The sequence below is a fragment of the Taudactylus pleione genome, unplaced genomic scaffold (assembly GCF_031769625.1).
Source record: "Taudactylus pleione unplaced genomic scaffold, aTauple2 ptg000113l, whole genome shotgun sequence".
NCBI lineage: Eukaryota > Metazoa > Chordata > Amphibia > Anura > Myobatrachidae > Taudactylus > Taudactylus pleione.
Genome location: NW_028284515.1, coordinates 11,003,661 through 11,026,397, shown reverse-complemented (window position 1 = coordinate 11,026,397; position 22,737 = coordinate 11,003,661). Strand labels below are relative to the sequence as shown.

The 22,737-nt window shown below is 42.2% G+C and overlaps 1 protein-coding gene across 1 annotated transcript; it reads right to left on the bottom strand.

Moving 5' to 3' along the window:
• Nucleotides 1-11,073: 11,073 nt before the first annotated feature.
• Nucleotides 11,074-22,510, bottom strand: AKAP5 (A-kinase anchoring protein 5). The gene is made up of 2 exons (XM_088471326.1): nt 22,425-22,510; nt 11,074-12,912 (listed from the first exon to the last, which is right to left on the bottom strand). The coding sequence occupies exon 2, from the start codon at nt 12,765-12,767 to the stop codon at nt 11,232-11,234; it is 1,536 nt and encodes a 511-aa protein (XP_088327452.1). The 5' UTR covers nt 12,768-12,912; nt 22,425-22,510; the 3' UTR covers nt 11,074-11,231.
• Between the last annotated feature and the right edge of the window lie 227 nt (nt 22,511-22,737).

Here is a 22,737-nt window from a genome sequence, read left to right as displayed (position 1 = left end):
ACAGAGGTTAATAGCATCTATTCATCTGTTATCCATGACATTAACATGACATTTTTGAAGTGACATATATGGCAATTGATATTGCCAAGGCATGCCATCAGTTTTATTTTTTTAATCAAATATAATATATAATAACAAATATTAACATATATTTAATATATGTTGAGATTTGTTATTATTTCCAGATTTTGGCCCCCACAGGTAAAAAATAAATCAATTTGACACTCACAGGAAAATAAAACACATTGGCCTCCAGAGAAAAAGACTTACCTGACCTGTTGGTAGCAGAGGAGAGAGAGGAGCCCCCAAACCCTTAGCCAGCACCCAACAGTGGCCTCAGTGACAGACTGTGCGGGTGGGATGGCAACGTGGCATGCGGCTGCGTGACCTATAATGTCACGCCACCGCATCTCCATAGGTGATGGCCCGGGCTGCGTCTGAGCCACCCGTAAGATCCCAGCGCTGCCTGGGCCGGAAGATAGAACTGGCGGTGCGGCTGCCAGTCTTGATCGCTCCAGGACGCAGGCAGCTGCACACTGGTGGGCATGGCTCTGCTTCACCAGGGGGCATACCTGAGGACCACCGGCACAGCGGATGAGCGGTGAGCCTCTTTAGTGTTGTCTGGTGAGTGTTCTCAAACAAATGAGTTCTATGGAAGTGAAAACAAAACCATATGGTAAAGTTAAAAAAGCAGGTGAAAAAATAATAAACATATTTTATACATATATTTTGGTAAATAATGTACTAACGATTAAAATAAGAGAGATAGGTAATTGCTTTGATGTCTCAGACTAATTTTCCCAATGTCTCTTATTTTTATTTGCCCTTTATTTTAAGTTATATAAATCACTTCTTTGAGAACACATAAAGAGGATCACCATACCAATTATCCCTCAAAGATCAAAAATAAGTATTTTCTTACTATTGCATAGGTGAGTAAACTTGCTGCCGGCTGAGCAGAGACTCTGGCAGCTGATACTGCCACTGCGCAGTGTCCATGATTAAAGCTCAGCTAACAGCACTGATCGGCCCCGGCAGCAGCAAACAGTGAGTGGGCAGTTACGGAACAGCTGGCGATGGATTGCGGGGATGGTGCACCTGACGGTGGCTACTGGTTAGCGCTGGGGTGGCATGCAATGGGACGTGACCTGCCAACCTGAGTCAGGAAAAGTGAGTCCACCGCCCGCCCGCAGATTGCTGTACCACAAGTAGGGCAGCTCTGCAAGCTGCGCTCAAGTAAAGTAAGTCTGGAACTGGAAGAGGATGGCCGGGGTGCTCTGGTGCTCACTGCTGGGAAAGGGGTTCTCTGCTGGGACAGGTGTGCTGGGTGCAGGGCCGGATTGAGGGCCACATGGGCCTGGAGCTGAAAATGACCAAGGGCCTATTATGAGAAGCAGAGGGGGCGTGACCAGTGCTGTGAGGGTGTGGCCAGTGCCATGTGGGCGTGTACCCCCCTATACTCTAAGCCCCAATGTCTCCCTAAATATGTGAAAGAAAAAAAATGCTTCATTTTGTGAGGTAAATAGAAATACAATTTTCTGACTTATGATTTAGGGATGACCGTGTGGAGAGCAGATGGCCAGTCAACATCATGTTGTCATGACAATGGGCCTATTTTTATGTGGAGGCCTGGAGCTGGAGCTCCATCCGCCCCATTGTTAATCTGGCCCTGGCTGGGTGAGGGTGGGTGCTAGCACCATGCAGTGTTTGGAGAGGGGGGTGCGGTTCTGGGTGAGGGGTGTTGTGCTGGGTGAGAGGGGCTGCTGTGCTGGGGAAGGGGCGATGGGTCAGGTGAGGGGTGCCATCGTGCTGTGCAGGGAGAGGGTGGTGGGTGCTGTGATCTGTGTTGTGCTGGGAGAGGGGTGCTAGGCTGGGTGAGGGCCAGGGTGTTGGGTGAGGGGTGTTGTGCTGGGTGAGGGGGGGCGCTGCTGCGATAGGGATGCTGGGTCAGGTGAGGGGTGCTGACACCGTGCTGTGCTGGTAGAGAGGGTGCTGTGCTGGGTGAGAACTAGAGTGACGGATGCTGTGCTGGGAGAGGAGTGATGGGTGATGTGCTGTGTTGGGTGATGAGTGGTGTGATCTGTGCTGTGCTGGGAGAGGGGTGCTGTGCTGGGTGATGTGATCTATGCTGGGAGAGGGGTGCTGTGCGCTTTACTATGATCTGTGCTGGGAGAGGGGTGTTGGGAGCACAGCACAATGGGGGAAGGGGCCACAGCACAGTGAGACCACTCCCCTTCCTTGAGGCCACACTCCTTTTCAGGATTCCACGTGGGGGGGGGGGGGCACCACACAAAATCTTGCCTAGGGCACCAATATGCTCTGACTAAGATTGCAGAGGAGTAAACACTTGTACTAGTCGATGTGATCTGTAGCTTGTAAGCTTGCGAGCAGGGCCCTCTTACCTCTTTGTCTGTGTGTTATTACCCAGACTTGTTTTATTACTGTTTTGTTCTTGATTGTCAAACATAACAGAATATACTGACATTATAAATGTTAATAAATAAATACATATGATGAATTAGGTTGAGTGAGGAGTTTTCTTGAAAATTAGGACGTGGCTTACAAAAATGTATACTTTTTTTGTTGAGCAGTGGGAACTCAATATTACTCTTTGTGGAGTGAGATAATTGAAATAAGATAAAAGGGTGGATATAGCATACTTTTAGAAGCATTGCTTCCTGTGCGGAAGGATACATGACCATTTTCACTTTGCAAAAAGACTCTGGTAGAGATTGGGTCTCAATACTTGTAGTGGGACGTGTTTCGCGCCTTTTACTTGCACTTTGTCCTGTATAAAACAAAGCTAAACAAACGAAAGTGCACATTTAATAAAGACAGTCCTGGTTTACCCTCAATGCTATGATTAATTAGTTTAAGCCCTAAATTAAGATAAAATTAGCAGTATTCTACGAAAAAAAAAGTTATTTTTAATGTAAGAAGTCACTGTAACTGAGGATGGGATTTCATATTAACACGTTTGCATTGTGTGTCTCTTCTCTGCATAACAAGACACAGTTCTAGTCTGCGGAGGCACCGCCAGAGAGCGAGAGTATATATGGACAGGGCAAGACTATTCTAAACAGATGCGTACAAATCAGAAGCATTCTGCTCTGCTATTTCAGGCCATTTCATAAATGAGTTTGATTGCCTTCTACCCTTAGATTAGCTTCACTGAGTTCACACCTACCCACTGTACTTAGACCCTGATTCTGAGACGGGTGCGGCAGTGTCCATGTGTGCGTCTTTTGCCAGAATTGCTTCTGTAACTTTATGCAAATACCGCCACAAGTCCTTCCCTGGTGTACATCTATACGTCGGAATGTGCAAAGACTGGGACGCACACTTAAGATGCTCAAATACTGCTTGATGCACATTTAGACACAAGCAATGGTCGCACCATTGCAACATTCACCAGTTCCATGCTAGGTGTAGACTGTCGTCAGAGTATGGCCTCCAATGTAAGCGATTATGTGTATGAGTACGCAACAACTATCAGCTACACTGCTATGACACTCCCATAACACACCCATAGGAGGAGCCTTCTCCAATGCCCAATAAACTTTCAAAACATATCTGAGACTGTGCTTTCCAATCGCAACTTTGGTTCAGGCTCTGGATGCATGAGCAGCGCAACTTAGACACAGAAGAAAAAAAATTGCTCAACTGCACTCGCAGACTCCCCCAAGCTCAGCATGATTGACATGCTGCTGCGTTTGGAGGGGTTGCGCAGGGGCATGGCTGGTCACCGTTCCCGGAAATGGGGACATGTCGTCCCCGTTTTCCAGGAGGGACGAGGCCAGGGTCTGCTCCGACAGATGCAGATTCCTGGCCTCTGAGGTGACCAGCACCTGATCAGGTGTGGGAAGCTTCAGCTCGCAAAGCCTGAGCAAAGGAGCAACCATCGCGATGTTGCTCGCAAATGCAGCAAGGAGGTGTCTGGCACCTCCTTCTGCATTTGCATTAAGATGGACGGAATCTCAAAATGGCTTGTGTGCGGCAATGCAATTCCGCCCATCTCTGAATCAGGCCCATAGTGCATTACATATTTAGCTCATCTCTATACAACATGCAAAGCCTATAAAAGTAAAGGTTCTTGGCTCCAGTTACGAAATGAAATCTGGGTTTAGAGATAGATTTATGGGTTTAGGTCTCTGTAAACAGAATCAAAATCACCTGACTTATTTCACCACACATGGTGCATTCTCTTATATTGCCTCTTACCTGCTTCTCTAAACTTCCCACAAACAGCTTATGTTACTATTCATACTCGTTATGGACCTACTGCACGCCCACTGCCATCTTTAGTTTGAGGAGATATTCTGAGGTAAACACAGTATTCATTTCTTATAGGAATATATGTATTTATTTAAATTGGTTTTAGATATATGTGCACTACCTTACATTTCCTTTGTGGCAGAACACCTCTAGATATCTTTCTGAGGAAGTCTATCCAATGACTTTGTCTTAGTAAATAAACAAGCATTGAGAGGCAAAAGGCATTTACGTTTCCGAATACCTTTAAAGCATGAATCTATTTGTCTTACTGGGAGGTCAGAAATGTTTGTGGAGAGTACTACTAGCAGCTGAGGATTTCTCCTTTTTCTGTATAAAATATCTAAGATGTTTTCAATAAAACCAGTTGTTTACTGTGAATAACCTTTTCCATAAGTGACTCTAAGGACTACTTGATACAAATTAGATTTGTAAGCTTTGCTTTATACAGAGGTGTATTCCACCCATAATATCAAAGGAGACTGGAATCACTGCTCTGTGCTGTTGGAGGACTCAGCTCGTGTTACTATATAACTCTTGAAGCTAGGTTTATTACTGAATCATTATTTTACAATGGCTTCAAACTGACGCACATAACCTGCGGTTTCCACCTCCAAATCAACAGAGAAATGACCAGAAAAAAATGTTGTATTCTCATAATGGGTCAAAATTGATGTATGCTAATTTTGAGGGTATTATTATTTTAACATTATTAAGGGGGCAATATTATTTATTATATATCTTATGGGGGTAATGATATTTGATTGCTAATGGGGACAATAAAAATAAAATTTATGATGGGGTCAACACTTATAATTTTATGGAACTCTAAATGGTGCCCACATCACAAAATAATAAGTATTGCCCCCAATAACAATCAAAAATAATTGCCCCAATAATTACTAAATAATATTGCCCTCTTAATATGGTCAAATGATGTTACCCTCTTAATATAATCATACATTCATTTGGAGCTCTTAATATATTGAGAAAATAAATTTTGCCCCATAAGACAATTAGGGCTTTATTCTGAGTACACGCACTGCAGGTGTTTATGTAGTTGAGTGATTATTTGCAACTGGTCATGAGCAAAGATGCTGTTGTGATGGGGACGAGGTATTAGTAGTGTGATGGAAAAGTGATGGAGCTCCTGGACAGTGACTGGGAGGTGGCTAGTAATGCACACAAAAATGGACCATTCAGTGGGCGTATTATGGGAGTGTCAGGCACAAGCATAGGAGGCTGCGGCCATACCGGAGAAACTGCTCCTGCCATAGGACTTGAGCACGTTTCAGTGGTGGCGTATAAAGACGTTCCAATCGGTATTACAGCATGAATGAAGGCTAAACTTGTGCGTCTTACAGTTTCCCGAACATATTTGCACAAAGTAGGTGGCCTGTAGTGACATTTGCATAAAATCGCACATGGGTGACCACCAGTAGACACTGCTGCGTGCAGTTTTTGTGTGTGACTCAGAATTAGGCCCTTTGTTATTTTTTGCGCCCCCCGTGTCAATAAGTAATGATTGCCCTCCCAATTAATAAGTGTATTGTTCCACCTCTTATGTTCTGAATGGCCAGGGCACTCGGACACAGAGCTGTAACTAGACTTGTTGGTGCCCTGTGCCACAAAGAGCATTGGCGCCCCCACAATTTTTCAAATAGTGAGATAACACACCCGAAAAAAGGGCCATGGCCTCATGGGGAAGGGCCAGGGAGGAGATAGGAGAGGCCAGGAGATGCTGGGGATAAAAGAAGAGGAACCTACAAGTGAGAATGATGATAAACAGAAAATTGACAGGCCTGAACAGCGCCCCCTGCCCTGTGGTGCCCTGTGCCATGGCACAGGTCACACTACCCTAGTTACGGCCCTGCTCGGACGGCATGCGGCTTGAATAATCTCGCCTCTCACAACCACCTAATTTTCCTGGCGCTTTAAGTCTCTTTAATTACAAGCATGATAAACATCACGTTTTGTATTCTTACTATGTAAAAGAATGGTGATGGTGATTTATATTGTGGTGTTTTGTAAATTGTCTATTTTCAATCGGTTTGTTCCCTAGTACATAGTGCAGTTTCAAAGCAACGTCCCTTAGTAAATCTAGCCCTTAGTCTGCTACTTTATGCTTATCCTCCCGTCCCTCCTTACATCATGACACTGGGCCTGATTCAGACCCGGTTGCAAGCGCTGTGCACTCGCAACCGGGTCGATGGTAGGCCAGTGCGTATGCGCACGACGGAGCCAGCTCCGTCGTGCGCATGTGCGAAACCGGGATAGCGACGGGCAATCCATCGCTCCGGGTCTCGTACCAAAGGGGGCGTGCTGTCCATGTTGAGTGACAGCACGCCTCCTTTGGTGGGCGGGCCGGGGACGTGGCTGCCCAGACGGAGGCGTTCCCATGGGAACGCCTACCGTCTGGGGCCCGCTCCACTGACATCACAAGTGATGTCAGTGGGAGAGCTTTCGGCTCTGTTAGAGCCGAACGCTCTCTGGGGCTTGCGACAACGAGACCCTACCACAAGGGTCTTGTCGCAAGCCCGATGGTCGCGATGGTCTTGACCATCGAGATCATCATCATCATCGCTCGCTACAGCTGTGGGTGGTCACCCACAGCTATGCGAGTGGCCAGGAGGCCGTTCTGAAAAAAAAAATGCCCGGCCCTGATTCAGAGCGAGCGCTCTGTCAGAGCGTCCGGCTCTGAATCAGGCCCACTGTCCGGTATAGCCCTGTCCTCACACACAGCAGTCTATGGGTCACTGCCTTACAAAATATAATTAATCCAAATTCCATGGAATATTTTGATGATCTGTTTGGCTGCCTGCAGGTAGTTAGTAGGGATCAATGTCCTTAAAAAATTGCTCTGAAACTTGTCAAATGCAATTTTAAAAGGAAACAGACCCACTGCTAGACAAAAACAAGACTTTTTACATTTTAAAACACATTTTGCAAAGCTTTGAATGTCATTATTCTTATCACAGAACAGCATGAGAAAGCATTGTTATTGTCATTCACTTACATACCATAATATAATGTTCTGCCTTTCTGGGGCCTTGTTTAGTCTCTGGCAGACCGGTGTGTGCGGCTATTTTAACATGACTTTTTATCATTTACTTCTGCTGTTCTCAAAATATAATTTCACACAAGAGTGAATTTATAGCTAAACATTAATTCCTACAATGCTCTGAAATAAATGGCAAAGGTTCCATTACTAAAGCAGCAGCTTTTTACTGTGTCACCAGTAGTACTGCATAATGCTTTCAAATACAGCCACAATAACATGGGTATATATAAGTTTTAGGTATTTGCATGTTAGCCCTATTACGATGTTTTCCAATATGATAGTAAATCCAGTTTTTACATTTCTGCAATGTTTATTAAATCAGCAATTGTACAGATATGTGTGACATGACAGGACAGACTGATCCTGTCTCCATATGGAGTAATAAGGCCATTGTGAATGAATGGGTGTTGATTTATTCTGTGAAGCACTTGTGACCTGCAGCCTGGGATTGCTTCCTTCACATCAGTGGTGTCTATTGCAGTGGTTCCCAAACTGTGCGGCATGGCACCCTGGGGTGGCTTGGGACACTTGCAGGGGTGCCTCAGGTTGGTGGTCCATAACCAAATCAAATTATTTATACTCAATATAATGTTAATATGTGAATAAACTGAAGTGCAAACCTGTCCACCACCATATAACTGAACCCAAGGATGGATGACAGGTAAACACAATTTACTTCACTTTACTATTTTACTCAATTTTTTCCTGAATTTCTCAGTAAGAAACTTAAACTTGGGGGTGCGGTGAAAACAATGCTGATACTTTAGGGTGCCGTGATTCAAAAAAGTTTGGGAACCACTGGCCTATTGGATAGAGGGGAATCTAACAGAGACCAATAGTAAGAAAGAAGAGCTCTAATAAAGCACTGAATGCAAGTCGGCCACAATTGCTCCTGCATCGTGTTCATGAACTGAATGCTCACCCCATTTGCAGAGTTATACGCAACTTTGAGGTCAGACCGCCCCTATCCGCTAGCTTGGTTTGATACCAGTCATTATTATTGTCGGTGCGCACTTGCAGAGCACTATTCTTACCGCAAAAAATACACATGGAAACAATTTTGTTGACACGCCCTCAGTGAACTTAGCCTACATGCGAACGCCCCGTTGCAGCCCTGTTACAGCCCCATCACGCCCCTTCAGTTAGAAGTGGAGATGCAGGGCCAGATTAACAATGGGGCGGATGGAGCTACAGCTCCAGGCCTACATATAAAAATAGGCCAATTGTCATGACAACATGACGTTGACTGGCCATCTGCTCTCCACACGGTCAGCCATAAATCATAAGTAGTAAAACTGTATTTCTATTTACCTCACAAATTTAAGCATTTTTTGCTTTTACATATTTAGGGAAACATTGGGTATAGGGGTGTACACGCCCACATGGCACTGGCCACACCCACACAGCACTGGTCACACCTACTCTGCTTCTCATAAGTCATAATAGGACCTTGGTCATTTTCAGCTCCAGGCCCATATGGCCCTCAATCCGGCCCTGTGGAGATGCGTTCAGTTTGCGTATAACTCAGCATCAACTGTAGATGACTTAGCTTGTTCCAGAGCATGCGCAAGTGAAAACGGACAAAGTACGCTCTGCAAAAAGACTGATCAGCCCCATTGACCATGCAAAAGGAACTGGATATTTTGTATAGCATCCAGGGTAGATCATCAGTAACACAACACAACAGTGCAATACAAAGTTATTGTTCTATAATATGCAAATACTAACCATACTGTACATAGAAAAAATATATAAGAGATTTACTTCACAGTTCTCCTGCCTGAGCAGTTACAGCTAGGTTCTATCTATCTATCTATCTATCTATCTATCTATCTAGTGATAAAACTATATATTTATTTACCTTAAAATGAAATTATATCACATGTATTACAATACTGTTATTTTCTTCCATCTTTGGGTAATATTCATTTCTCCAACCCTCTTCAATATATAATTTTTTCCTTCAAAGTTACAATGGACAGCAATGAGTGCCCCCCACCCACTGAGGTCCTACTCAAAAATAACTCTTTCAAAATTGTGATACTCTGTTATGTTATTAATTAAATAACAACTTGTATCAATTAAATATATTAATAAATGTAATTAAAACCTGTGTTCATTTATAACACAAAAAACAATGGTTACAGAGGGGCATTTATTAACTTGGTAAATTGTTAAATGACAATTTCTTGTATATGCTGACACAACTGCTAGTCCTAACATCTGCTCCTGGGATACGTGCTGGGACTTGTGGTTCTACAAGAGCTGAAAAGTCCCAACAATATTAATGCCAAGTAGGTGGATTTAGAGTGTTGCATATGCATAAACCCCACTCTATCCCCTCACTCATCTTCCACCACCACCTATCCCCGCTCCCCAATATTCTCCGCTGGCTCCCCCAGTCTGTTCCCTCTTCTCTCACTCACTTATTTTTAACTGTGATGATGTCATAAACATCTCCCCACATGTAGACGCTTTACCCCAATTACTCACTGTTCATAAGTATAAGGAACCTGATTTGCCCACAATTATCTGCCCTGACTTGTATTAATCCGTGTAATAGAGGTTCAGTTCAGTGTAGTGTAAGAGGGGGTCCCACTGTGGCCTGTCAGATGCAGGGCCTATCAGAGAGAAGACAGGGGCTATCAGAGAGAAGACAGGGGCCATACTCTGCAGCAAAAGGCTGCATGGACTGTATCTTAAAAATAAGCCAGAACTTTTGCCTTCTCATGCTTATGCCACCCACCTGCACCTTGCCTCTTTGCGCCAACTAGGCCAATCCAGTTCCCCAAAGGGGGTGGTACTTTCATAATTGATTTCTGTTACATGTTAAACGCCATAATGATAGTAATAAGAGGTATTGTTACCATACTTGGTCTATAAAACTTCTAAAAACACAAACTTTGTTGAAAATATATAAAATAGTTGTTTTTCTCCTTTTTTTTATATCCACTATGAGGCTGATTTTGAGACATGGATGCTATTAGCACAGCAGCTGCATATTTGTAACCAGCGGCTGTGCTAATTTATGCAATGCCGCAGAAGGAGTCTTGTGTAAAAAAAAGGCACCTCCTGTCGGCTTCTCTGATCCATTGCTGTGTCCAAAGATGCAGCATGTGATCAAAATACCACCCTCATATTATGGAGAATGTCCGGTGAAATCACGCTGCTGGGGCCCGTGAGGACACAGCCACTGGCTTCGGCATGCCCAGGAAACGAAGTCGACACGCGCACCGTTTTCTGGGAGCACCCTATCGCTGTCCCCAATCGCCAGCTGCATGTCAATCATTCTGTAGCGTTTGGGGCACTGTAAGCGACATCACAGCCCCAGATCTGCATGCGCAAAGTGCGGCTTATGCACACGCAGACCTCAAAACATCTGAAATTTGCATAAGCATTACGTTTACGTAAATCTCTGAATTAGGCCCTATGTTCTCTATTGGGCTTAATTACAATAAGCTTAAAATGCATTGATAACTCCACTAATGTTTTTGTATCTCTTTTGCTAAAGTGAATTACGTTTACTCTTTTTATGACTTTATAACTTTTTTATCGATATACTGGTGAGAAATCAATAAAAAAAAGTTGAAATAATAATTGAATAGACGATCTTACAATAAGTTATATTTAATCATCATTAAATTTGTATGAAAGCAAACATTTAAAATAAATATTTAATAAAATAAATTTATGAATGAAATGAAATATAAACAACATATATTTCTTATCTATATGCCACATTTTGCATGAATTGAAGCACAGGCTCAAATAGAAATTGTAGATAACTTCTAGGCAATAGGTTGTCTCATATTATTGAACTTTAGAACCTGCAGTTAACTTTGAAGGCACGATATATATGTCCAGGTGATGGAACCTGCAGTTTTTTTGCTTCTCTTTTTCAAATATAGAATCTCTCTGAGTCTTTGCTTTGTACATGAGAAAGCAAAGCTTCCTCTTCAACTAACTGTTGAATGGATGACTGGATAACTTTACTGACGAGAGAAACAGCTGTTGACATTAAAAGCATTTCATAAAGATCTGAGGTTGGTTCAACTGTGGAGGAGACATCGTTGGTCAAAGAGAGTTCATTCAATCCATCTTCACAGTCAACAAGGGGATTTTTGTGTTTTCTAATTTGGGCTTGTATCATATGTTTGTGATCATCTTTGAGAGATAAGTCTTCACTGAGTGTAGGTCCCTCTGTTTCCTGGATACTCTTTATATGTTTTGATTCTTTATCGGGTAACTCTTGTTTTTCATTAGGGATCGGAGACAAACTTTTAAACTCTCTGAACTGATAGTCATTCCTACTTCCTTCTGCAGAAATTACAGCACCGGCATCATGCTCAGTCATTGGATCAGGTTCAATCATTTTATCATTATTTTCTGGATTTTGATCCAAGTTTATTTCACATATTGGGGTTTTCTCTGAACAAATGTCAAGGCTGTTACTGAGATCACCATTTTCTACATCTAAAGATCTTTGAAGTTGATATTTAACTGCCAAAGCATTGTCACTCCTTTCACAATCAGATGTGGAGGGTTCTGATGGTTTAGCAGCACAGAGCGATTCTTCAGAAGGCAGCGTGATATTTGTTGATTTCTTTCCTCTAGAAAACTTCATACATGCAATCCTTAGGTTGGAGAACCGTCCTTTCTTTGAACCCCCCTGAACGCAAGTACTGCTTGCGTTGGCTTCAAGGTGTCCACCACTCAATTGGGATTGTACTTTTAGTGAGGAACGCAATTTCTTTCTACGTGTTACTAGACTCTTAAAAGTTGCCCAGGGTTTTCCTGTTGTCAGATCATGTTGTGAACACTCATCTTGTTTTTTAACAACACATGTGATGTCCTCTTGTACGGAGGATGGCAACGTTTTATCTTCTGATTTGTAGTCATCATTTGAATCTAAAGACTTCCTAAGGGCTTTGCTTCTTTTCTTAAAACAGATTTTCAATGGCTTGTGTGAATAACGGCCTTTCTTGTGTCTGCTTTTTGTGGACCTCTTTTTTCCAGACTCGCAGTTTTCGGGATTAAGCTCACATGAGTTTTTCGTCTCTAAGGCAAAGGTGCCGTCATCCAGTTTGCGGAAACTGAACTTTGTCTCCTTGCTAGTATTAAGACTGTAAGACTCCATAATTGATGAGGTGCAAGTAAACTCATTGGAGACTTCTTCAAATCCAAGAACCTCACACTTCTTAGTGACCACAATAGCATTTTTTTTTTCACTGTCTTTAAAGTCCTTGGATAAATTGCATGGATTACTTCGACTTTGTTTTCTTTTGTCTTTACCTTTTCTGTGGAACACCATGGATGAATAGCCACCAATTAATTTGCTGGCATTATCGTTTGGCCTTTTTTCATAGGCTGGTTGGTGCTGAAGTTCCCCTTCTTCTTGGAAGGAGTCAGAAGATGTTGCTTTGCAATCTGACATTTTAAGGTAACCGGATAGAAGCCAAAACTTTTAGCAGATCTATATCAATTGTGGGCAGGAACCTTGTTTAAATATTGTATTCTTTCTGTCTTGCCTTTGACACACTTCCATTCCAAAACTGGATATTTCAAGAATGAAGCACAACCTGGTAACAGGGACACAATGCAGAAAATAATTTATTAACAAGAAGTTATCCTCAGTAACATAATTTTATATCATTGTACCTACATTTAATCTTCACATTAAGGGGTAAATTTACTAAGATTCGAGTTTGGTCGAGATAGCAATCTCGATGAGTTTAGGCATGTTTTTCATCTCGAAAAATTTACTAAAGACAAACTCGTGTGAGTTTGGGAGAGATTCTCATTCTTCACTGAAAAACTCGGGTGAGATTGCAAACTTGATTAAACTTACCATCGGCCAAACTCGGAAGTACTTTTCATGAAAAAGATACAACTCGGGAATTTACTAAGAAACAATATTACAATCTTGGGTGTAATTGTAGCAAACTCGCAGCTAATTAGAAGTTTCAAATAGACCACCTCCTGAGCTGCGAGTTTGCCAGAAAGATACACAGATCATCGTGATTTGTGTAAGTCTCTGCTTGGTAACCTTCTCTAAAGTATTAATTTTAAAAAAATTATGTAGGCTCCCCCCACCAAAGTATAACCGGCCTCTTGCTGCTCAGCCAGTCCTGGTCTTCTCTAAAGTATTAATTAAAAAAAAATTATGTAGGCTCCCCCCACCAAAGTATAACCGGCCTCTTGCTGCTCAGCCAGTCCTGGTTCCTAATAATACGGGGGGGGGGGGAGGAATAAGGTCCCGCCGTATTTTAGGAACCAGCACCTGGCTGCTGACCCTGTCTTGGTTTTAAAAGTAGGGGAAAAAAATTGCGTAGGGTTCCCCTAAAACCAGCATCAGGCTCGATTCCAGCTGGGGTGTAATTCCACAGCCAGGGGACCCTATCACCGGGTTACCCTAGCTAAAGCATTCGCACCCCAAGCGGATCAGTCCAAGCCGGGGATCTCAGGGGGTACTGGTAATAAATATACAGTAGGGGGAATCCTACGCAATTTTTCCCTCCTATTTCTCATACCAGGTCAGACTCAGCAGCCAGGTGATGGTTCCCCCATATTTTTAGGAACCAGGACTGGCTGAGCAGCCTGGGGCTGGTTATGCTTTTGTGGGGGGACCCTAAGTAATTTTTATAAAACATTTAACCCTTTTTTTACAGGTACAACACAAACAGCCTTCACATATCTCACTGATATGTGAAGGCTGCTTGTTCGAGAGAGTTTGTCAGAGAGAAAACACTGCAATCTTGGGTGAGTAATCTCATCTACACTTGCCACTCGGGGGAGATATCTCGATTTGCTTTACCATCGGAAAACACATTTTCAGCTAAACTCACTTCTTAGTAAATTTGTGAGTTTCAGGAGCCTCAAATCACCCGAGTTTTGGTGATGCAAATCGAGTAAAAAAAAAAACAAACAAACTTGATCAGACTCGAATATTAGTAAATTTACCCCTAAGTCCAAATGAGTTATAATTTGTATGTGTAAGCCATAATTTGAATCAATTGGATAATCAATATGAACTAGTAGCACTTCAAAGATGAGAATATAATAAAGATTAGAGGAGTACAGTAAAACATAAACATAGTGGCAAAAAAACAAAAAACAAAATCAGACAAGAAGATATAGTAAAAACATGGATAAAAACATAAAAGCAGAAGAAGTCCACTAAGAGACGAAACGCGTTGGTAGCCTGTATCTCACTGATAGATATCTTATCTTGTTTTTAGTTGGAGGAGTCTATCAGTGAGATACAGGCTACCAACACGTTTCGTTTCTTAGTGGACTTCTTCTTCTGCTTTTATGTTCTTATCCATGTTTTTACTATATCTTCTTGTCTGATTTTGTTGTTTGTTTTAATAATGTCTCTGTCATAATTGTCCCAATTTTACTGTATTATAAAAAACTGTACTTTTTCATTCTTAAATTTTTCTGTATGCTACAGTTCTTTTTATAATAGGTCATTTATTTCAAATGCACAGCTAGCACTTGCACTTTATATTTACATACTATCTTTCTTTGTGTGTGGTACTTTAGGCACTCTGACCCAATTTCACTGTCTCCAAAACTTAACTTTTATTTATATTTAGAGTATTTCTAAAGTAGACTAACAACCATAGAGAGTAGTTACTAGGGGCTCCATTTATTAACGAAATATAACCCCTTTAGCCTCGCTAAAGGGGTTATCCCATCTTTCTGTATTTAGTAAACAGCGGTAATCTTAGATTACCGCTGTTTGTACAGCATCGCTTTCGTCATCTTTTAGATGGCAAGAGCGATGCGGGCCCCATTGCCGGCAATGGAGACCCGGCGGTGCCTTTCCGGCTTCAGCGAAGCCTTCCAGGTACTGCCGGGTCTCCCTGTCATGCACAGGCGCAGACGGACCATCTCGCTTGCGGTCATAGCCTCCCCGATTGTCTGGGTGGCAGCCTTTGCTATGGATACTGTAGTTCCCACAAGTATAATTTCTGAAAAAAAATGGAGAGAAATGGTGCCCAATAGTGTAGCAAATTAAAATTAGACTTTAATTAAAACAATATGTTGTTCTTTAAAGTGCAAACGTACCAAACTGATAAATTATAAGTACTTAAAGTATATTTTTCTGTTACCCCGAATTCTTCTTTCTCCAGTTATTCAGTTCAGGTAACATGAAAATGAAAAACATTGAATATAGTGTAATGCCCATATATGATCTAGAAAAATAAGAGGGTCCAAATGGAACAACCCTATTGTGTGTTTCATTCTTTTAGATAATCCTGGACTTCATCAGGGGAAGTCCAGGATTATCTCAAAAAATGAAATGTGTTGGGAACATACAGAAACACAAGTGGGACAGACAGGATGACAGTAATGGAAAACAGGTTCAAAGGCCAGAGACAGACACACTGAAAGGACAGACAGAGATGCAAGCAGGAGTGAGGGACAGGCACACTGTCAGTGATAGAAGACAGGTTCACAGGTTAGAGAAGCAGACACACTGCCAGGACAGAAAGATACAAAAGCTGGACTGATGGACAGTCACACTGACAGTGCTAGAAGACAGGCTGACCATTCAGATAGACACACTAGCAGGTCAGACAGACACTATAACAGTGCTCACTCTCCCCCTTTCCCCTAAAGCTGGGCACACACCTAAAAGATATATCTGCAGATCGACTGATTTGCAACTATCATTTGTCATCTGGCCGATGGTCTCGCTGGTTGGGGGTTATCTCGCGTACCCCTCCCTGCGGCCTCTGCTGCAAGTGTACGCGACCGCCCGTACACACAGCACAATGGACCTATATATCTGCAGATATATTTGCCATGGCCTGTGCAGCACAATGGATGCGATATGTCTGTTGAACGACGTTGTTCACAGACATATTGCTGCTACACACTGGCCGATGGGCACCCGATATATTGGCCGATCAATTGATCGGCCAATATATCTGCCAGTGTGTACCCAGCATTAGGATCAGACAGCTACAGACTCCCCTGAGGGGAGCTGTGTGCTAGGCATCTCCTGATAATATAGAGGAGACACTCAGTACATGATTGTTTTGTTCTGCTGGCCCCTTAAAAAGTGGGAGGCACATATAGAAACCGTTGTAATTCCTACACTGTTCACCTGATTTGCATGTAATTACCCTCAAATTAAATCTGAAAGTCTGCAGTTAAAGCACATCTTGTTTGTTTCATTTCAAAGCCATTGTGGTGGTGAATAGAGGCCAAAATATGAAAATTCTGTCAGTGTCCCAATATTTATGCACCTGACTGTATGTACTTGCATATATGGTTACACCAACCAAGTGCTCCTGGATATTATTGAAAGTAATATACCCAGGCTACATTGTGCTCTCTGTCCTAGCTTCAGTGCCGTACCCATAGGCAGTATAACATAACTTGTCTTAGCCTTGTTTTTTGTATGTATCCTATTCCCCCAGCGTGATAAAAATGGGGGGGGGGGGTTGTGTCTTGTAGGTACAGGATATCCTGTGAGGCCATGCCCCATGCAGTGAGACCATTGCCCCCTTTCCGAAAAAAAATTCTGTAACATCGCTATCCCCCCCTCCTTTTCACTATCGTGGTGCCCCCCCTGACATATTCTTCTGGATTCGTCCCCGGTACCTCTTTATTTTTATGCCCTATATATGCCCCACCAAAGCCCCATCCCTGGTCTCTCACTTCCCTATACTTACCAGCAGGGCACTACTTGGCTGCTATTCTTTCTTTCTGAATCCGCTCCACCGGGGTCAGCAGAGAGACAGTGTCAAGACCTTCAGGAATCAGGGACAGGCCACTGTGTCACTCCCTCAGCCCTGGATGGCAGCACCAGTGGCACTGTCCTTGATACAGCCCTGGCCCTAGTTGGCCCAGATCAAAGGGTCTTTTTTATAATAAAACTAACAGATTATGGGTCACCCGTTGGCTGAGAGTTCTTTCAGGGCCTCTTGCACCCAGGCTACATTGATGAGTCTACTGGTGGCCTTATGTCCTAGTTTTATTATTATTATAATCTAAATACATAATCTAATCTGTCCATTAAGATCATAGACTCGGCGTCCCCCCCTTCCCTAGCTACCACTGTGTTATTTTTATTTGGTGATTGTTCTTTCCTGGCCATACTGTTATTGAGCTTTGTTTTTGTATATGTATATGTGCAGGGCCATTTAGTCCCGTTACTGTAGGAGGCATGGCCTAATTGTGCTGCATTGACCAGTCCACGCCCCCTACAAAAAGGTATTAAAAGGTATTAAAAAATAAGACCGGGGCAGATCCAAAAGGGGGGACGCGATTAGCGGGTGCTGGGATTTGGAGAAAGGCTACTGCCACTGAAAAATAAGAGGGGACAGGAAGGTGGTGACGGAACCTAACCCGGACTTCCAATTTATTCTCTGCGCTAATTAAAATGAATGGAAAATATGGCTAAGGGGTCTATTTACTAAGCAGTGTTAGGAGACAGAGTGAAAAATGATAAGTCTGTGATAAGGTACCAGCCAATCAGCTCCCAACTTTCATCTCACAGGCTGTGTTTGAAAAATGACAGTTGGGAGCTGATTGGCTGGCACCTTATCACTTTTCACTCTGTCTCCTAACACTGCTTAGTAAATAGACCACTGAAAATTAAAATGATTTATAAAAAATAATCTAATATCAGACAGACATTAATACAATATATCAATTTGACCGGTCAAAATAAAACAGAACCGAACCCTCCAACAAGCATGGGCTCGGTTAATTGCTACCTGCTCACCCCCCTCTCTTGATATCCCTGTATACATATGTGCGTGGGTATATCTATATGTATGTGCATATATATATATATATCCTTTAAGGTGAGTGAAAGAAACACACCATGCTCGGCACTGCAGTGTATCCAATGTATTTAGAAAAATGACATTCCAACAACGTCTCTGGACCACGCAAAATCCTGTCTTCAGGCTGTCATTGCGATTTGTCTGTATGACAACCTGAAGACAGGATTTTGCGTGGTCCAGAAACGTTGCTGGAATGTAATTTTACTAAATACATTGGATACACTGCAGTGCCGAGCATGGTGTGTTTCTTTCATTCACCTTAAAGGACATATATTACAAGAAGCATGTGCACGCAGTGAGTCGGATTTATTACAAGGGAGTGCTGGATCGTTTTGGAAATTATATATATATATATATATATATATATACACAGGGGCATATCTATAATGGGGGCAGGGTGTGCGGTGCACATGGGCTCCCGGGTCCAGAGGGGCCCCGCACGCCTTGCACCCATGTTATCTAAAACTCACCTGTCCGTGGTCCCGCGTCAGGTGTTAGTGCTGCACAGAACACTGGAAAATGCGCAGTAATCTCTGGGCACACTCTAGTGCCCAGAGTCTACTAACTCTGCGGTGGCTGGCCTGTCGCGTCAGCCGGCGGCCAGGGAGAGAGGAGGGGGCCCGGCACAGGGAATGCACACATGTCCCCTCCTCTCTTAAGACGCCCCTGTGTATATATATTATATATATATATATATTTCTGAATTATAGTAACCCTTAAGCTTTATTTTTGTTTAAGGAGTTCTGCTCTTTAACTCCTTTCTGTGTAAGGGTTTTCTTCTCATCACTCAGGTAGCCCCTGGAGTTGAACATGTTCTATTTTGTATTTTTTCACTACTTATGAAAATAAAATAAACAACTTGGTTCATTATATAATATAACATTTTAAATTGACAGATTTTTTTGCAGTTTAGGAATACAAAGAACCAGTAGAGCAAATGCTGTCTTTTTCTGTTGATTAAACAGTATAACCCTACAAATATACATTAAAGGCCGGAACTTGCAATATGATAGATGTGCTGTGCAGACTGAAGCTGGTGCTGGTACAGCAATATTTCTTCTTACAATTTGACGTCAGCTAATACTGATAAAAGCAGAGACAGCACTATACATGTCACAGCCAAGGAGTAATATATGATTACTTGGAACCATATCAATAAACCAGGAAGGTTATACAGCTGCCCCATTCCACAGAAATGGAATGATAATGTCCATATGTTTTCCCCACATCTCAATGTGACCTTGGCACATATTTTTTATAGACTGCTTTGTGGGTGGGGAATTCTATTTATTTTTTTGCTCTTTTTGTTTTCATATACCGAAGACGGTGGAGAGAAAAAAAACAAATGATGATGCTTAAACTCATTTGCTGTCAGATACCGTTTTCATGGAACAGTGAACAGTAGTTCAGTTATTCGTGTTTATTTAGTGACAGTTTTATGTCATTTATATTACTTGCACAGTAAAAACCTCTCCTATCATTCATAAATCCATCATCATTGTGTGCACTGGTAATGTGTTGGATTTCAAAGTCACAGCTATATTACAATTGCCTAGTAATGGGTTATCTACTAAAAGAATAAAATGCAAATAAATAGTTGCTATAATTGTGATCTATGTATAAACGACATATCGCTAGCAATACTATTGTAAAGAGTAGCCTCAACATTTAACAAGTAGCAATATTCCTTTGTAATCAAGCAAAATTAATTTCTGCTGCAGCCTTATTTTTAAGTTACTGATCTGCACATCAAAAAGTGTGGAGAAGAGTTCATAAGGTGTGAGGTCAATCTGTGAGAGGCGCAATCTGGGCCGCGATTCCGAATACATACAAAGTGGGACGAGGTGCGTAATATGCTTGAGACAGCCATATTATTTGTGAAGGGTGAGGGGCAGGTGTAAATATGGGCTGATGATCATGAAGATGGTCAAATGCACTAGCAAAACGCTTTTGCTCCGCGGACGTCGACAGGCGCTTTCTAATACACCTTTTACACTAACTTCCCGGGTCTGACACAGTATTTGGAACAAGGTTCTAAACCCAGGTCGGATCCGGGACATACCCCCTTCAGATCATGGTGCCCGACCTGGGTTATTCCTGGGTCGGCGTCGTTCACACTGCACACAGGTGCAGTGGAACTGGTCTGCAGGCGCTTGGAGATGATGTCATCCGGACCTCACCGTGCTGTAAAGGGGACCCGTTTACACTGCAGGTTACACGGAACGTTCCCGTGTTAAACTCTGCAAGCTACCAGGGTTGGATTGGCGGGTCACATCATCGACCCAGCATTATTGCTGGGTAGGGCCGCATGTTTGTATGGGGTCTCAGCCGGGTCGGGCGCGTGAACATAATCCAGGGTGCATCCCAACATTCTAATGGAAAGGAGGTATGAAAGGGGTATTAGTGTGTCAGTTTTCGCACCAGAGACGGAGAGTTGCCGAATAGCAAATTCGTATTTTGTAAGCAAAACAAATGTTTGAAAACATTGCGGCATATTCTACTGGCAGCGACTTACATGCATGCATACACCTCAGCATATAGCTGTAAATACACTATATGTACATGCAACTTTTTCAGGGCAATTACCATCTATTTGCAACCAGGACCTCTATGTGCAACTTATAATCAGGCAGATTGGTAGCGCAAATTACCGATTCCAATCATTTTTCATCACATTTGTAATTCTAACACATGTCAATAAGGCAAGATAATGCCATCTAGCAGAAGGAGGGTCAGGTATGGAAATATAGGTTCTCGCTGGCTTACATGCTCTGCTTAGTGTAATTGTCAGTAGTTTGGCATATTGTTTCTGATCCTTCATGCAGTCTCTTGTTAGGCAATATTAATACACTGCAAACTTATTATTAGAATTAAAGAAAATGTATTTCAAGTCTCAGCGTTTTTGCTCTATTTACTATCTAGTTCAATACTAACGAAATAATGTGTGTGTGTGTGTGTGTGTGTGTGTGTGTGTGTGTGTGTGCGTGCGTGCGTGCGTGCGTGTGTGTGTGTGTGCGTGCGTGTGTGTGTGTGTCTCTCTGAGTATTTGTGCATTTTATTTTTTTAGTAGACTGGATGACATTTGCTACAGAGTAAAAGCCATTAATTAGTAACACACCCAGAAATTCAAAAAGAAAATGAGATTATACTCAGTCTCTAGAATCTTTCCCTATTTCCTTTTTAGGTACAAAACTTAAATTGGGAATGCTATTAAGTGTGACTGTGTATAATTATAGTGAAATAAACATTGTAATATCTCCAATGCCACAAAAGCAGCTGCACATGATTTTAGGTACTTCCACATCTCCAGCTCCTGGTGATATTATACTGGAAGCTGCGAAAACCACCACAACCCAGGTAAAAATGAAATCTGTGTTTTCAAGCCATGTAAGATCCGGAGAGGACAGCTCAGAAGACCTGAGAATACAATGCTTGTACAGCAAAGCACAACCTCTGTACTCTTGTAATAAGCAATGGGACATAAGTATGAATAATCCTAATTTACAGACGTCTATTGTTGAGCCTCCTACACTGCAAACTACAGCGCTCAAGTCAGTAAAGATTTATTATTTAGATTTTGCCTAAAAAAAAATCTACTTGTCAAATTCAAGTGCATATTTTTCTATGAATGTTCACAGCAATATAGATCAACGCAGGAGCAGCCCAGCTTTCGCTTGTGTTGCTTACATGGTTCAAGCAGTCAATACATATGTAATTCAATGGAACTAGCACACATGCATTTAACTCTTCAATGGCTCAGTGGTTAGGACAAAATGATAGGATCTAACAATGAAGAAAAAAAACACCTTAGCAGGTATTGGAGATACGGTTGTATCCAGTTTAATTCCTGAAATGTAAATCCACCCCCTGCTTATATAATTATATTATATATATATAAAACAGTTTACTAAACACTATTTTAACTATTGCACAGCCACAAGGCAATGAATGGATTATGGATGTGTGTGTGCACATCTGTATATAGAGACAGTTATACAGATACAGTAGTTTTAGATCACCCGCCCTGACTAATGCACATTACCCGTTATGTTCATTGCAGCTCTTTTTCCTGCATAAGTTTCCATTCACTGGTTACATTCTTACACGGTCCATTATAACTGTATCACGCACCTATCTGCTAGAGTAGCCTATCATACCTTGCTATAACCTTGTAGCACAGCAGACTGTGCTGACACTACATGTAATTAGAACACTACGACAAATCCATTCAATGCAGAAAACAGAGATGGCAAAAGCTGAAGCAATGCAGAAAATGTCATTACCTTGTTTTGTCTTTTCCAACTTACATATCTTCTTAGTTCTCAGTCTGGATCTCTCTCATCCTTTGCTTCCTCCCTCTGCTTCGATCAGACAGGTTATGCAGCATTCACAGCCAGATGAAGACTCCTACACACAGGCTTGCCATTGGTCCTCACCATGGTAACCAAGTGATGGACAGCTCTATTTCACAATGACAAAACCAAAGTTGATACTAATGAGCCCCCACAAATGACAGAGTGGGTTGCAATTGTGGAAGGGGAAAGTGTGAAATTGCTTGGGAGTACATTTATGCAGTAGACAGAAATTGAATCTGCT